The 14,933-nt window shown below is 40.8% G+C and overlaps 1 protein-coding gene across 1 annotated transcript in view; it reads right to left on the bottom strand.

Annotated features, from left to right (window-relative positions):
• Positions 1–14,690, bottom strand: part of DGKQ (diacylglycerol kinase, theta 110kDa) — a 66,180-nt gene extending 51,490 nt beyond the window's left edge. The window contains exons 1-2 of the mRNA XM_009999472.1: positions 14,669–14,690; positions 8,948–9,027 (exon numbers count right to left, since the gene is read on the bottom strand). Coding sequence (XP_009997774.1) covers positions 8,948–9,027; positions 14,669–14,690 — 102 coding nt within the window. The remainder of the gene's footprint in view (positions 1–8,947; positions 9,028–14,668) is intronic.
• Positions 14,691–14,933: the final 243 nt, after the last annotated feature.

Consider the following 14,933-nt stretch of genomic DNA (forward strand, 5'->3'; position numbering starts at 1 on the left):
TTTATCTCATACCTGGCATAGAAATATGCAGGCTTTTCATTATTGTCACAGAAAGGTTCTGCTGAAGATGAAAAACACTCTATAGATCAAAGGACTGAAGCAGAGTTCTGTGAAAAAACAGTGTTTTATTTTGGTAAGGACTGTGAGAAAGGACTTTGACAGGATCCAAACTTATTCAGGGTCTGACTAATCTGACTGATCTAGAAGACTCAAGGGAAGAAGACCAAGTCTAAATTCTGCAGTTTTTCAGACCCTGATGACAACTCTCTTAAGTCTCAAGTCACTGCCAAAAAGAATGAAACAAAAGGAAACAACTTGCTGATTGAAATTTTAGCTGTAGAAAAAAAAATATTAAAAAAATTATCTGTTCCTTCAAGTTCTTATTTTCTGAAACAAGCCTAAGAAACTTTGTTTACTCTGAGTGGCCTTTCTAAATTAATTTAGAAGTGACAGGTAAAAAAATACTGCAGAGCCTGGTGGGAAATGGGGTGGCAATAAGATGGAAAAAGAGAAAAGGTAAATGATCAGGTATAAAATACTGAACTCACCACTCACAGCAGGTCCCCATATTTCTTTTGTTGCTGAACAAGTTCCAAGCACCCAATACATTAAGAAAAAAAATCAGAACTCTTGACTGGGAAAGCCAGTGAGGCAGCATATCAGAACATGAAAAGTTGCTTATTACTCTTTATATTCCCCATGATAAACATAGCAAAGTACAGACACATGAAGTGGCCTACAGAAAGTAAATAACTGATGAGCATTTAAAACAGCTTTTCCAATACAACTACTTAAATTACTTTATGCAAACCACTAAAATCAGTTTCCTCAGAAGAATACAGAAAATTTCTGCTAGTAGTACCATTAAATGACATCTAAGTGCCCTAACATTATTGATCAGAAAATATAGTGGTAACACTCCAGCATAACCTTCAGAATGACTCTGCACTCATGGACAAGATATTCCTAGCTCCTATTTTGTTTCCTGCCATCTGTTCAGAAATGCCAAGCCTTACAGAATGTAACAAATTTCTGTAGAAATTCGTATGAGCCTGTAATAAAAACTGATCCTATAGAAACCAAAAACTTTGGTTCTAAGCCCTTCAGTCCAATCTTGCACACAGCAGTTTTGCAGGAAGAAACTGCTCTGCACATTCACACTTTGGAAGAAAAAGGACAGAATTTGTTTCCTTGGGTGGTGCCTTTTAAAACTGTTCTTCATCCTGAAACGTCACAGGTTATCAAGCACCCTGCTGACAGCTGATAATGAATTTAAGACCTCTCTGGTGGCAGTTTAAGGTGGCATCACTATATACCAAGAAACCCAGCTACCACCCAAACCCTCTAGTTTGCTGATAGCCAGGTTAGGTCAAGATTTACTGGTCTGCAACCGTCTGGATACCTCATTGGGGAAAAACACTGTTCTTGGAAGGCCTATTTTTCACCCAGCTGCAGATGGTTTTCTATCACCTCAGGCAGAAGAAAGTTTATACCCTGAACCCTGAGCCAAAGACTTCCAGGCTCAAAGAGGAATGGTGGAAATACAAATACACCCAATGCCAAAGTGACAGCTGCTGTGTTGGGCAGTCTTTAAAAAAAGAAGAACCTACTGAAATTTTTCCTAGGCCTGTGCCTAAATCTTATTTTGCCCATGCATTTCTTTCCCCATCACATCAGACGGGATTGCACTTGGTGTTTTACAAAACATGCTTGAGAGACTTCAAAAGCAGGGCTGCAGCACCTAGAGTAGTGTGGGAATGATCAGTTTCTGAGAAGGAAACGGTACACAGAAACAAGGATACAAACACTTTCACAAGAGCCTCCATGCAGGATGAGCAAAAGGAACTTAACTTACAGTCACTAGTTTTAATTTCAAAAACACTGGCATTTCAAGGATAATCACAACTAGGTTGGAAGCAAGATTTTTATGAAATGCCTGCCAGGGTAGTCACACAAGGTCTTCCACACAGACCTCTCCCAACATAAGGAAAAAAATATTGCTGAAAATAGTTAGAAATGGTGTTTCTGCAACAAGAACATCTTCTGAGGGTTCTGATGTTTCCCGTGTCAAAAGTACTTCCTTATGTAATGCTCTGAAAGTTCACTCTGACACAAAAACCTTTGCTCTGGAGAAGCAGATGCGATCACATCTGAGTACACAGCATCAGTATTCTGTCCAGGCTAATTAAGTGTCTAGACCACACCCTTTCTGAGCAAAGCTAACAGCTTTGTGATTCAACTTTTTGCAGTACTGACACCTTTTCAGTCACTGTCTTATTACTCAGTAATCACAAAGAGCCCTTTCATTGGCTTGAAATCTTTAGCAGCAACAGATTTCTGCAACTGAAATTCACTGCATGTACTTGGATTCACTCTATTTCTACTTTTTCCTTCTAGGGACAATGCCTGTAAATTACTTGTCAGTTTTGTCCAAAATTATATTCTTCCTCTGAGAACTTGATTTATCAGTTGGTCTTAAGAAACAACTTTAAGTACAGGTTCCATATGGAAGTTCTGAAATCAGATTAAAATACAAAGTTATATGGTGTCTCAACATACCATAGGATAGGAGAGACAAGAAAATAAAATAGTTATCAAAATTTGAATTAGGGGCAATGCAGGGAATAATGCACACATTCATATGCAATGTCACCATACCCAGGCATTTTCCCCTCTATCTTACAGAACTATGTGACAGGACATTAGGCCTTATCAACAAGCTCTCAAGGACCCTTTGTGATGGGAAGTATCCAGTGAATTCTTTAACATTTCAAATCTGGAATATAATATACTTCTACTAGAAAATGAGACTATGTAAGAGCTTTCCACGGCAATTAAGGGTTGCTTGGACTAGCATTTTTTGTACTAGAAAGAGAAAATGTTATGCAAAAGACAGTCTCTCTTTGCTCTTATTGCTAGAGGAAATCAATGTCCATCTCCTTTTACCAAGATAAGCATTAAGAATAAAGAGAAACAAACACAGTGACATCCCACACCACTTCTGAACCTGAAGAGTCATTAATACAGATAAGGGCTTGTCTGGCAGCTCACAGGCTACCAGGCAGCTTTCATAAAGTTTCAACAGAGTGTAACAAACTTTTTTGAGTTTATCAACTAGTGGGTGCCAGCCAAGGGATTAACTCTTTGGGGAGGAAAAGAAGGAAGCCTTGGTGCAGGGCCAAGATCGCCAGCAAGCAGTTTTACACCTCATTTGGCTTCTAAATCACACCATGTAGCTGCTACACTCCCAGGAACTACCTTGCTGAAACAACAGAGGGATGGGTCAAGTGTTGAACTGGACACAGACCTGCTCAGTGAAGGTGGTCAGGACTATCCAGCAGGTGCCTATGTAAAAATCATAGAATGGTTTGGATTTGAAAGGACACTTAAAGGTCATCTAGTCCACCCTCCCTGCAGTGAGAAGGGACATCTTCAAACAGACCAGGCTGCTCAGTGTCCCATCCAGCCTGACCTTAAATGATTCCAGGGATGCCGCATCTACCAGTCCTGGGCAACCTATTCCAGTGTTTCACCACCCTCATGGTGAAAAACGTCTTCCTAATATCTAGTCTAAATCTACCCCCTTTTAGTTTAAAACCATTATCTCCTGTCCTACCACAACAGTCCCTATTGAAAAGACCAGCTTGGAGTCCAACAGTTGTTAGGACACCCTGTGAAAATCCCTTACAAAAGCAAAGGCTCTTTATCACAGACAAAAGGAAAAGGAGAGGAAAGAAGTTTCCCAAACTTGTTCTTATATAATATCAAAGAGGAAAAATATTAAGCATATATTTTGTGAAGTTGAGTTCATGTTACAGATCTAACTCTACCACCACCCCCCACCAAAAAGATACAAGATAGGCAGAATAAAAGTTCCTTGATTGATGCATGTCAAATATACAGTAATTTCAAGATGAGATATAAGGAAAAAGGAAAACAAAAAGGCAATAAGCTTTTCAGAAACACTGCATTTCAGCCTGTCTTCTATGATAGTCTTTTGGGAGAAGCAGTGATAGTTCAGCAAGCATTCACTGAATCCCTTTTTAACCCATGTTGACATAAAACCTCCAACATCACCACTGCCACCAGCAGAATGATTTTCCAAAATGGGACTTTGGCTTTTTCCCCCCTATACCTAGAACTCCCAGCCAATGTAACCACATCAAATTCTCCTTCCCAGCTTGCCAAGCTCTCTCCCATTTGTTAAAATATCTACTAGCCATATGCAGCAACTTTCCTTAAAAGCTAGTTCTTGGAGTCTGTCACACAAAACCCCATGAGACGCTTTCAAAATCTGAACAAGACAGGGGTATATTCCACTTATTCCAAGGTAAGTGAAACAGTAATCTAATCCTCATGGTCTTTGCCTCACACTTTGTTGGAGCTTCCCATTCCTTCTCAGGCACGGAACAAAGGTAGGCATGGAAAGCAGACAAAAAGGAGGTTGAGTCCCAGTACAGAGTCATTCAGCTGCAGAAAAATGAAATGCTGCTGTTGCATGTACCAAGCATGACATGCCCAAAACCAAACAGACCATCAGAAGGGACGTTAGAGGGACTTACCATAAACCTTTTTTACTCTCTTCCACTGTCAGTTTATGAGGAACTGAACTACCTGACCCAGTTGAACCCAGCAGCCAAGGGAGAGACACAGGACAGCACCCCCTTGCCTGAAAAGAAACCCCTGCAAGCACTACAAACCTTCCCACCCACTACCACAACTTGTCCACCCACTGTCTGAAATACAAAGCCAAGATTTATTTTTAGCATTGAAAATTGCAGGAGAAGCTGATGACTTAAATCAGTGTTTTTCCATTCTAGACAACCTGTCTATGAGAATAGAAGCATGGAAGGAACTTTGATGAGCTTTCAACCTTCTTGAAGTGGAAATGTTTAGAAACCACTACAGCAACGCACCAACACAACAAGAAGGAAAAACACGAACAGCAAATGCCCAGCCCCACTAAAACCACTTTTAATATACTTTCAATTCCATTCAGTTTTCAAATAACAGGTACAAAGAAAACATACACACACATCTATGGCAAATCTAGGGGCAAAACCCCCTGTAACACAGCTTTAATTGCAACCTAAGAGGGGAAAATATAACTTCAAATTTCACATGCAAAGAGGGGATTTTTCAGTGTTATTTTGTTTTTAGTTGGGTGTTTTGGGGATGTTTTTTCTTGCTTTGGTTCTTCTTTGTTGTTTTGGGGGATTTTTTTAACACATATCTCAGAGTAAAGAAATCTTTATGGGAATGTAGGGGAGAGGGTTTGAATAAGGAAAAGTTGCCAAGACCTTATCAGTAAAACAAATCATAACCCCTGCAAGCCATAAAAACCCAAACTTGTTCAGAAGACTGATCCATGCAATCTTGTTTTGAAACATCATAACCTGGACCCAGTCTGGATACTAACTGCAGGTGCTACCGATGAACAATAGTGCAAAAAAATTCTTAGGGAAGCCTTAAGAGGGAACTGATGAAGAGTGACCTGAGGCTGGATGGTGGCATGCTTGTGACTCCATGGGCCTTTTCTTGGCTCCAGGAAGGAAACAATACTGTTAGGAATAAAAGTTTCCATGACACATTAGCTGAAAAATTATTCTCTGACAATGTGACTTAGTATCAAATGACATGTACTCCAAAGGGCTTTAACAGGCACCATCTTCTCTACATTAAATCCATGGGATTAAAAAATAAATCATCTTAGTTATGTAAAATACTGAATATTGACATACTAGAAGGAATTATCAAAAAAATGCCACCAGTAGACCTTTTAATAAATAAATAATAAATAATTTAAAAGAAGAGCATGAACATTAAGAAAATAAACTTCCCACATATTCTATAAACGATTATAATTTGGTTTTTGCTTAGTTACATTTCTTAAGCAAATGCCAAGTTCAATATTTACTTCAACAGAGCCTCCACACAAAACAACACCTCCCATATGGCAGATTTCCCTTGCACAGCAGACCAGGATTAATGCAACTTGGATGCCCACATCAAGAATGACAAGGCTGTCCAGAAAGAAAAGAACAAGCAAGCATTTTCATAATGTAATTGTTATAGCTCAACATGGATAACACAGAAGACTCTTCGCAGCTAAATACAGCAACACTCAACTGTTAAAAACTTAAGAGGGCTGACAACACCACTCTGACAAAATGAATTCTACTGCAAAGGAGGACAGTTAAATTTTATGGGTATGCAATTAATAATCAGATAAAATTCACGTTAGGGCAAACGGAGAATGGGGACTGGCAAAATAATACAAAAAACTACTCTGACATCTGTGGTTGAAGCAAGTGGAAGCATTAATAATTTTAAACGCAGGATTTTTACCATGCAAAAGAAAAAGGAACAAATACTGTTTTGAACAATGAATTAGAGGAGATTCACAAAAGGAAGCCATAAATGCTTGTGGTTCTGACACTGAATTAAATTGTTTCCCAGTTGGATTTCTTACTATTTCACTAGCAACTTTCTATGCACCAGACACTCTTTTGCCACCTAAGTTATACCTCTGAAGACGAAAAGTGTGTGGGGAAGAGTGTGTAGCAAACAGCATTATCATCTAGACAAAGCAAATTCAAGAGAAATTAATGGCTTATTTCTCTCTGATTGATTCCTGTAACCTGAGTTACATACTGTTTTAAACTTTTCTTTCTCACCCCCATACAGATTTCCAAAACATAAATGAACTTGTAAAGTTTTTTAGGATACAAAGAATGAAACCAGCTCTCCTTTGCCAAGCTGGAAGTGGTTGGTGGCAAACCACATGGCGTCACCAAGGGCAAATCATGCCTGACAAATCTGGTGGCCTTTCATGCTGCAGTAAGAGCGTCAGTGGATAAGGGGAGAGCAAGTGACATCATTTACCTGGAATCGTGCAAACCGTTTGGCACTGTCCTGCATGACATTCTGGTCTCTAAATTGGAAAAACATGGATTCAATGGATTTACCACTTGGTGGATAAGGAATTGCCTGCATGGTTGCACACTAAGAGTAGTGATTAATATCTTGATATTCAAATGGGGAACAGTGGTGAGTGGTGTTCCGCAGAGGTCTGTACTGAGATGGATTCCATTTAACATCCTTGTCAGTGACACAGACATGACCTTGAGTGCACCCCTCAGCAAGTTTGATGATGACACTAAACTGTGTAGTGAGGTCGACACACTGGAGGGAAGGGAGGCCACCCAGAGGGATCTTAACATGTTAGAAAGGTGGGCCCATGTCAACCTCATGAAATTCATTAAGTCCAACACAAGGTCCTGCAACTGGGTCAGGGCAATCCCAAGCACAAATACAAGCTGGGCAGAGGATGGATTGAGAACAGATCTGGGGAGAAGGATTTGGAGGTGTTGGTTGATGAGAAGCTCAACGTGAGCCAGCAATGTGTGCCTGCAGCCCAGAAAAGTAATTGTGGCCTGGGCTGCATCAAAACAAACAAAACCAGCAGATCAAGGGAGGTGATTCTTCCCTTCTACTCCTCTTTGGTGAGACTCACCTAGAGTACTGCATCCAGCTCTGGAACCAACACCACCAGAAGGACATGGAGCTGTTGGAGAGAGCCCAGAGGAGGACCACAAAGATTATGAGAGGCCTCGAATACCTCTCCTATGAAGACAGGTTGAGAGAGTTGTGGTTGCTTGGATTGGAGAAAAGAAGACTCCAGGGATGCCTTGTTTTGGCCTTCCAGTATCTGAAGGGGGCCTATAAGAAAGCTGCAGAAGAACTTTTTACAAGGGCATGTAGCAATAGGACAAGGTGTAATGGCTTTAAACTGGAAGGAGGTACATTTAGGTTAGACATTAGGAAGAAATTATTCACTGTGAGGTTGGTGAGACACAGGAACAGGTTGCCAAAGGAAGCTGTGCCTGCCCTATCCCTGGAAATGTTAAAGGCCAGGCTGGATAGGACTTGGAGAAACGTGGTCTAGTGGGAATTGACCCTGCCCACACAGGAGGGTTGGAACTAGATGATCTTGAAAGTCCCTTCCAACCCAAACCATTCTATGATTTTATGACTCACAGGTTCCAAGGTCTACACAACGTATTCCCATAAACGTGCTTGTAGTCAGTGAGATCTGTAATGCCCATGACTATGATTTTACAGCAAGGTCCCATATGGCTCCCTAAGATATTTGTAGTGCTTTATTGCATCCCTATTAAGTTTCTCATCTCCTTCCCCTTTTTTCCTTTTCTGTCATTCTTTCCCAAGTGGATAATACCCTTTGTTTTTTCCTCAGTTTAGCTTCTTATAACTCAGTTGCATCCGATAATCTTCTTTGAAGTTGATACAGCTTTAACACCCTTTAATAGCAAAGTCTTCTGGGAGAAGTCACAGGACATCTGAAAGCAAGTGCTTTAATAATTACCTAAATAATTATTACCATAAATTGAAGTCCCACTCTGTGATTTTTTTGGCTTTTGAAATCCTTATTCTCTGGACACAATAAACAAGTACATACTCAAGATTAAGAAATCTATAAAACCCAAACACAGCCTCCTAACCAGGCAGAGAAGCTTTAGCATTTTCTCATTAAGATACAATTCCTGTAAAAAATTTGGTGATGTACAGTCATACTTCAGGAAAACCATACCTTGTGTCATTTAAGAGCACTGATACCAATCAGGCACCCCATTCCATTACTTCTATGCTTCCAGGTAACGACACACAAGTAGGAATATCTAGCAATATTTAAAGAATGCACATAACTGGTCCTTAGAAATTACTACCCACAGCTGCCCATAGCAGGGACTTTTAAAAGGAAATGTAATATTGCTTTAAGCAGCTCTAAAAGCTTCAGTGGTGACTAGCACAATTGATCTAAGCTATTACAATATTAACATGCCACCACTGTACTACACTATGTTCATTAGTCATCCATTTGAGCTATTACCCAAAGAAAGAGGAAAGGCAGTGTGTGCTTACTCACCCTTACCAGGCTGGGAGCAATACACGAGCATGGTATCTTGACATTCTTGAGGCACTTTTCATGAGACATGAAGTTGCAAACTGCAGGAATAAAATAAGAACCATGAGCAAAGCTTTCAAAATCAAGGAACTTCTGTAAAACAAACAAAATACCATACAGAATCAAATACAACTAGATACACAACTTCATCGCATTTGCTTTCCCCTAGAAACATACATAACTGTCACTTCTTGCAGTGCATGAACTCCAGCTTGTTTTGGTACTAAGAGGCTGGCAATGGAAAAGGAAGGAGAGTTTATCCCAATGTACTACAGGCCGACAGCATGTCTTGCCCTCCCACTCTCCCTCCACAAGCACCAAAATAAGCTCTTAAATTTCAAACAGTTTAGATTTTAAACAGTGTAAAGTCCAAAACAGCTCTTTGGTGTAGTACAACCAAATGGGCATGTTTGAAAGTGAAATATTCTACAAGCTAGAGCATGTGACAGGAACAAATGAGAGAAGACACAGTATTGTTACACACCAAGTATGTAGAAAGATGAAGGAGATGAAATTAAAGGTCATGAGTTGCATGCAGCTTTGAAAGTCAAGAGCAACTAATTATTTATTTTGCTGTGGAAGCAACAGGTTTAGAATTCCACATGGGCTTCACAAAACATGCTTTCAAGCAAGACAGTATGTGAAAAAATTATTTATCGGGGAGTGATATTTTCCACAGCTTTTTACCATGGATTTACACGATGTTAAGCCATGCAAAGAAAACAAGAGATTCTTTACTTCATTTCCCAACACCTCATATTAATTAGGAACTAATAAGTGATGCAGCTATGGTTTAGAGGCCTCCTTCTTTCAGAATTATTTTCTACCAGCTAAAGCACAAAGCCTCATGCAGATGCTCAGGCCCTGATCTCTCATGTGGAATCACGAACTCAGTGCCCCGGCAGATGATGATATGCCAGTGGCAACTGCTGAGGGTTTTGCACATCCCTCCTTTTCAGAACCATGCTGTGCCAGTTCCCAAATTTCACCAGCAACAGAAAAAAAACCCCACGTGCTTTAAGCTTCCCATCTGCAGCCCACTGCCATCAAAAGCAGACAGCTTGTCTCTCCCCCCACTTCTCCAGCTCACTGACTTCTGATTTCTCAATGCTGTTTCTCTCAAGCCAGCTCAAGCATTAAGATCCAGGTTCACTTCGCTATGCAGCTTACTGCCAGTCCATGCAAAGCAACCCTTGCCATTGGTGGCATAAAAGAAAGGATGACCCTTCTTAACGTGAGCAGCAGGCAGGCATTTGTTTTTCACTAGCCTGCAAGTCAGGAAAAGTACTGCCAGTCACTACTGCGTACAAACATGTTATTCATCAGCCGTGGTTGACCACAGAGCAAATACTGCACTGGTGAAAGAAAGTGGGAACAGACCCAAACCTTCTTCTGGGTGCTACTAAGTGTTCCAGGCATCTTTAAGGCTGATTGCATTCCTGGCTAAATGAGGCAGTTTAAGGGTAACAGCCAACAAAGGGATGATGAAGCAGATTCTCAGAGCTGAAAGTGCAGCTGCTCAAGACACTTGGAGCTGGTCACTCTGGGGGAAGGAGCACACAGTCAGCAGCACAGAGGAGACCAAAGAGAAAAAAGAGACTGTCCAGGTATTAGGAGGGCCAGCTGGTTGCTGTGAGAGCAGGTCTGCAGGAGAAAAGCTACCTGCCCATAGCCAGCTAGTCTGAAATGTACCACATAGGCCCTGCCACCATCAGAAGACATCTGCGATCCACTTGTGTAGGTGACCTCTCCACTGCCTCCCAGGTGGCAGCCAAAGCTCAGCTGAACCTGGCTTAGAGCAGGGGATGGACCTCTGCAGAATAAAGCATGTTGGCAGAAGTTCCCACACGACAATATAGAGCTTCAAATATAAACAGGAGCTGTCAAGAACTTCATAAAGGGTTGAGAGCTAGTGAAGGAGAAAGTGACTAATTAAAGTCAGTGGCATGGCACTGTTTTCCACATTTTTCTGGTTCGGAAGTGGGCAGACTAGAAAGGAAAAACAGAGCAAGGCACTGCAGATTGCTCTGAAAACGTTATGATCTGCAAGAAGCAGCAGGCAACTGAAATCTGCAAAACCAGTGTCTCCAAGTAGCTACAGGCTCTGTTTTAAATGCACACAAGTAAATACACAAGTTAACCAAGCCCTATACAAACACCTCAGTGAATTTAGAGAAGAAGGCTCCAAATCAGCTGGGAGGAGTGAAGCTCCTTCCATGGGGATGGACCTTGAGATATGTTGATCACAATACCAGTTTCTCTTTGTGGTGACAGCAGCAGCAAAACATGGTTCTGAAAAGACAGCATCTCATGGTTCAGCTAAGGGAACATGGCACAGAAAAATATGCTAAAGAGTAATTCAAACTGACAAATTGAGACAAGCAGTAAAATAAAAAGGTGAATGAAAGTTTCAGACAAGGATTAAAACAGGAAAGTGTATACAAACTTTAATTGTTTGACTGAGAGCACACAGAAAAAGGCAACATGCAAAATAACTAATTTCCTAAAATTTCAATGGAAAGATTGAGGCATTTGCAAAGAATCAAATTAAAGAGTTATCAGGAGATAAACAGCAGATCAGCAGTGCCCAGAGATTGTGACATTCTCCGTGGAAGATTTTCACCCATTTTTCCAGAGGCACTTACACACCCCGCCTTCACTTGCCACACACCTCAAACTCAGTAGGGAGGATGGGCTCAGGCTAGGTGTACATTTCCTGTTCCACAAAACTCTGGAGGAGATGAGCTAACCCTTACAAGTCACCTTTTTGGTTTTGTTCACCACGTTGCCCAAAGAAAGAAATTAAAACAAAACAAAACCCACAAAAAAACATGGCAGCATGCCAAACTGAAGCACAAGCAGTTTTTTTGGGGAGGGGAATCCTACATTTCTACTGGTAGTTCTGGAGAGACAACACAATTAAGCCTGAAGCCAGGAGAGGTTTGGTGTTTTTTAAGTGGTTATCTTTCACCAGGGAAAGACAAGACAGGATATACTGTGTGAAGTTTCAGGAGATGTTACGCAAAATTTTGATTAAAAAGCATTTTAAGGGCAAAAGAAGAGGACAGGCTGCTCTAATTGTAGGAAGAGGATTTCTTCATACATACAAACTCAGTGACAAGCTACCAGCAGATGCATCTATCCATTGTCCAAGTCAAAAGAAAGCAGTATCAGCTGTAGCTTTCAGAGACTGTACACAAAAACCTACAAGCACTGCCACAAGTCCCTTACAGCATAGATTTAAGGAGACACACATATTAGAGGGACATTTAAGGAAAACAGTGCCTGCCACCTTCAGATTGGACTTTGAAAATGAGGCATCTAAATCCAGGTTTCAGCTGCATGAAGCTATATAACCTTAAGAGAAGATGAATAGAGTGGTTTCAAAAGGCACTGGCAGAATCCACAAAATTGTTTACTTGTAGGTTTGGGGGACTTCATATGGTCTGTCTGAGCAGCTAACTAAACAGCCAGGCATATAACCATAATCTCATCTGAACAACTTTTCCCCTCCTCCACTTAATAATGAATTACTCCATTAATAAGAAAAAAAAGTTATTCCTAATGCACAGCATGAAGCCAGGTAGCCATTATACACCACAGGATCACTCCCTGTCCATGCTTCACCATGAGAAGTGGCTTTACAGTAGTCCCTGCCCATAAGCTCTCACTTCCCAGGACCGCTTTTCCCTATCACATTTTGTCTGATTTGGTGATTTAATAAAGAAACAGTCAATGTACACATACAGCAATGCCCAGTGAACAGCCAGCCAGTAGTTCTCCAACATGCACCTACCAGTAAACTGAAAACATCTCTCCAGCCCTCCCTAGGTAGGCAGGAGATAAGGCTGGGTACCACTGTAATTGAGAGCTGTGTAATGCTTGCTAGCAAAGCAAGGGCTATTTACACCATCCAATATGCCACACTTTTGCTCCTCTTTGAGGGGATACTCACCATAAATCAGTTTGGCTATTTTGCAAACATAAATTTATTAGTAAAATTATATTTTAACATGTTAGTCTTTAACTATTTTTAAAATTTTAGTTTTATGAATTGTATTTATAAGTATAATTCTACATTTGCTAAACACTTTTAAAAGTAGACCAACCAAATGGCTCTCCAAGGGGGAATCAAGGTATTTAAACACAAAGACCAAAACAAATTTTAACCTCTCCTGGAAGTGCAATCAGTTTAACAGAAGAGTCACTGTGGACCTATTCACCTAGCACTTCTCTCACTTCAGGAAGCACCTCTTTTCAGCTTAACAAAAGTCACCCTCTGGCATCTGCCTCTGGTTCTTGAATCTCAATGAATTTGCACCAGCATCACAAGCAGAGGTTTAGCAGGACATGGTCTGGCACTGACCCAAGAGCCATCACCCTTCTCATTGTCACACTGAGGTCTCTTAAAAAGAGAGAGCTCCTTCACCCCAGATAGTGGGAAGTTCATGCAGCTGCATGCTCCCTCCACACAAACCTCGCAGGCACTGGCTCATGGCAGATAGACAGCAAACCTCAGCAACTCTCAAAAATTAACAGTGTTTTGGCCAACTGCCTGTCACAGAGCCATCACTGGGAAAACTTCATAGCCTGACATGAAGTGACAGCTCCACCACTCCTTGATACTGTCTGGATGACTTAGAAAACAGTAACTTTATTTTGTTTGGTACTGAGTGCCGTAAGTTATTTGTTTGCATTTTGCTCGTCTGCACAAACTGTAACTCCCAGCAAGTGCCCACCAAAGTTTCTGATAATGTTTAATAAAGGTTATATATTACTGAATGACCTAGCTGACTAGAGGACTTAATCTTGTATTTAAAACAAACCATTAGCTCAGCCCAGAATTGCCTAGTAACTCAGAATTGTTTTACCAGCTATCAGCACACAATGTAATTTCATTTCTGGAATAATTTAAGTGGAATGCATTGAAGAACATACTCAGCTCATTACTGAGAGTATAAATAAAACTAAATGAAAAGCAGTAATTCTCTGGGACATCTTTTAAAATGTAAGACTCAGACATCATCCCTGTCTTGGAGAGTGTACAAGATTGGATGGCCTAAAATATGTAAGAGTACTATATAAATGAAAATTCTGACAACTCTCTATAAAAAGCTCTGTAAGCTGACATAAATCACATGAAAGAATTACAAGAAGTATTTAAAACAAAGCACAACAAAAAAACACATTATTGAAGATACCATGATCGATTAAATTCCCATACATACCCAGCAGCTCAGCCACAGCCACAGACTGTACCTGCATGCTGAGAGTTTGTATCACGGCACAGAGGTGTTTTTTTCAGACTCTCCTCCCCATTCCTTTCCTAATAATGTTTAGCATTCAGTTTGTCTTTTTTTTGACAATTACACACTGAGCACGTATTTCCCCAGAAGCATCATGACAACTCTAACTTAATTTCTTGTTTGGTCTGTAAAAGCTGACTCAAGGCTCATCAACTTGCAGATTTTTTTCTCCCCTTTTCTCTCACTTTACATTCACAGACCCCAGGCAATAAAACGTTAGATTAATTGACCTAAAAGATTCTTCTGCACTCCTCAGCAGCTGGTGTCCACACTGGACTCTCCACTCACTACTGGCCTTTGCAGAGGGGGTGGTGGGCTGCTAATGAGAGGGCTTAGTAGTGTACACCTTACTAAAGCACAACTGCCACGCACTCACCTGCAACCTTGTTCAAGGTCATTGCTTCTCACTGTGGCTTTTGCCTATAATCAAACCCAGGCCTGTGGCTGGTGTAGTTTTACATGAACCTGTCACACATCATGAATGCCAGCTTTCAGTGACAGATGGAACCTTTCACATGCAGCATCCTCAGTTGTATCTGTCTTCTGTGAAGATGCTCAGAAAAACAAGACAAAGAAATAGCTGTGGCTGTGACTAGCAAGAGACTCTGGAACTGCACCACTCTTTGGATGGCCAGGGGAAT

This window comes from Chaetura pelagica, unplaced genomic scaffold, assembly GCF_000747805.2.
Source record: "Chaetura pelagica isolate M959 unplaced genomic scaffold, ChaPel_1.0 scaffold716, whole genome shotgun sequence".
Lineage (NCBI taxonomy): Eukaryota > Metazoa > Chordata > Aves > Apodiformes > Apodidae > Chaetura > Chaetura pelagica.